General features: G+C 56.4%; 1 protein-coding gene across 1 annotated transcript; it reads left to right on the top strand.

The window, feature by feature from the left end:
* Positions 1 to 786: 786 nt before the first annotated feature.
* PHACADRAFT_50411 (uncharacterized protein) lies at positions 787 to 2895 on the top strand (the record flags this gene model as incomplete). The annotated part of the gene is made up of 7 exons (XM_007402965.1): positions 787 to 1272; positions 1324 to 1447; positions 1496 to 1600; positions 1650 to 1691; positions 1762 to 2216; positions 2266 to 2664; positions 2719 to 2895. Coding segments are annotated over 7 exons (1788 nt in total), but the record flags the coding sequence as incomplete, so codon positions are not given.
* Between the last annotated feature and the right edge of the window lie 21 nt (positions 2896 to 2916).

Below are 2916 nucleotides of genomic sequence, written 5' to 3'. Positions count from 1 at the left end.
TCGAGCACTGCCAGTACTTTTTCCGCGGTTCAGCGCAAGCTTGGCCTATCGAACGGCCTTGACATAGCCGCAAACTCGACTGCCACGTCAACGGTCAACGTCCCACCGGATACCCCACCGCCGATGACTTACTCGTTGCGTGCAGCTGAAAACGAAGCGAACGCAGAACCGGGCTCTTTCTTTAAACAGTACGACTTGCGGCCGTATGGCTTTGACATGATCGTAGACTTCAGCTGGCCGCGGTCACCGTAGGAAATACCATAACTGTCTTTTGGATACTACATTAGTGTACATACCTAATATCCGCAACACATGTATCTTTACGCTAGAGTGGCTTTTGCTTCCGCGCGTGTGATTTGAGGAGCGGCCGTCATGGCAAAGCGTGCCGGAGACTGCCGACCCTGGTACGCTTACCGCGTTGGACGCGAACGGTCGACCTGCGCTTTCAAACCACTCTTGCCCGACCATGGCCGCATCCAGCTCCAGCAAAAGGCGGGAGCCCCGTGCCGCCGTCGAGGACCTCGCCGAAGGCACCTCTGCACGCAGTAGGCTCGACGCCATGTCGCATGCCATCCTCTCCCCGTTTACGTCGCGCAGGTCTGATACAAGCAAACTACTCTCAGACAGTACGTCTCCTTCACAAAGCTGCTATAGCCCCAAAGTTCAAAGTGAGACTCCTTCTGTGTAGTGGCACCGGTGATAATGACGCCGAGGATGATCAACGGCGTCGCCAACGCCTCCGCAAAACGAGACGCCATCGCGAGCAGCACCGGCGCAATCTCGACGATGGACTTTGCGGCCCTCGGCCGTGCACCACTGCGGCTCACGGTGAACAGCCGGCGGATGACGTCGCGTGACCTGCAGATCGTCGAGGCGACGGACGAGCTGCTCGACGAGGAGGTCCCGGAGCCCCAGGGCATCGCGCAGAATGTCAGCCTGCTCCGAGGGTTCAACGCGACGATCCCGAGTGCGGACAAGAGCAGGTCACGGAGGAGGCAAACGCGGAACGTCGAGGCTCCGAGGCTTGGCTTGAAGCGGCTGGGAATGCAGTCGCGGGGCATGCTTGGTGACGAGGAGGAACATGACGGCGAGAGTGTCGACGGCGAGGACGACGTTGTGCTTGTCGGGTCACGCGGGGCGACGGGCAAGAAAGGAAAGAGCAAGAAGCGGAGTCGGCAAAGCTTGAGTGCAAGCGTCATGTTCGGGCGGGACGAGTTGTTACGGCAGACGCAAGAAATCCAGCGGGACAAAGAGAATATCCATGTTCGCAGGGTGTGTCATATTCATCTTACTTTTATGCTGTTTCCGCTTACCACTTGACAGGCTCTCATTAATAGTGAGATTGCAGAAATCACGCACAAGATTGAAGCCCTGGATGCAATGCGACAAAAGTTGGAGCAGGACCTCCTAAAACTACAAGAGGACGAGCTTGAGCTCGATGATGAGTGTATGTGCTATCAATTTCTCAGTGGTATCTGAGCTTATAATCTGCTAGTGGAAGGCGTGAAAGAGAGACTCGAACTCGAGGAGGTCAAGAAAGGGACGTCCAAAGGCTCACACCAAGCTAGCAACCTGCCTCATACCTCACGGAGGCGAAAAGGTGCGAACGCGTACACGGCCGCGTTATGGGTGTTCTAATACCGCTTTAGGACCCGCATTTCTGCCTTCCGAGCACGATGAGCTACCGCATGGTATTGCATTTATGGTGAAATCGCAACATTTTACATGTCGTAATATACTGACCTGTGCTCCAGTCGTTAGAAGGACATACGAACCCCATCACAGCACTCGACTTCTCGGAACCGTACGGCACTCTCGTCTCGGCATCACAAGACGATTCACAGCCGCGTGTATGGGACCTGATGAGTGGCGAGGAGCTTGGCAGGCTGCGAGGTCATCGAGGAACGGTGAAATGCATACAAGTCGAGGACCAGGTGTGTCTGACTGGCGGCGATGATGGCACTGTCAGGGTTTGGGATCTGCGCTTGGTAGACGAGGATGAGGAGTGGGAGCGGGAAAGCGAGATGGTGCACCTGAGTGACATACAGGAAGAGGAGAGTGTTGATGAGTTGGGCGTGCGCACCGACACGAATGGCTCCATCAGGCAGGGCACTAGCACGTCAGGAGGTGAAGAAGAGAAGGGCGGTCCATGCGTACGGTTGTTGGAAGGGCACACGAAAGCAGTCACTACCTTGTACTTCGAGGATCAGTGTCTGGTAAGCGATATTCACATCTTACCTGGTATCCTGTGCTTACCTATTATAGGTCACAGGTGCCTCAGACAAGACAATGCGCCAGTGGGATTTGAAAACTGGACAATGTGTCATGACAATGGACATTCTCTGGGCGATCTCGCACCCACCTGCAGCAGTACCAGGTGTGCCAAACGCGCTCTTCCCTGGCGCCGCGGCGGCGGTAGGCACGTTCGCAGTCCCGACGCCACCGTATGCAGACGGCACGTGGGACATGTATCAGGACTTTGTCGGCGCGGTGCAGTTCTGGGGGTACGCCCTCATGAGCGGCAGCGGCGATGGTGCCGTGCGAATGTGGGATATGCGCACCGGTCAGCCACACCGGACGCTCCTGGGCCACACTGCACCCGTCACCTGCCTTCAGTTCGACGAGCTGCATGTCGTCACTGGCAGTCTGGACAAGTCAATACGGGTGAGCTCATTCATTTGCTTGTTTAGTCCCTGAGACTAAAGAGTTTCCATGTAGATCTGGGATCTCCGCACAGGCGGCATCTTCGAGACGCTCAAGTACGACCATCCGGTGACGGCTCTTCAGTTCGATACGCGTAAGATCGTGGCGACTACAGGCGAGAACGGGCCGGAGTTGTACAACCGCACGAGCATGCAGCACTCCCGTTTACTCACGAATGGGCACACGCGTCCCGCGAGAGCGGCTACGACACAT

The sequence above is a fragment of the Phanerochaete carnosa genome, assembly GCF_000300595.1.
Source record: "Phanerochaete carnosa HHB-10118-sp unplaced genomic scaffold PHACAscaffold_608, whole genome shotgun sequence".
Lineage (NCBI taxonomy): Eukaryota > Fungi > Basidiomycota > Agaricomycetes > Polyporales > Phanerochaetaceae > Phanerochaete > Phanerochaete carnosa.
This window is presented reverse-complemented; position numbering and strand designations above follow the sequence as displayed.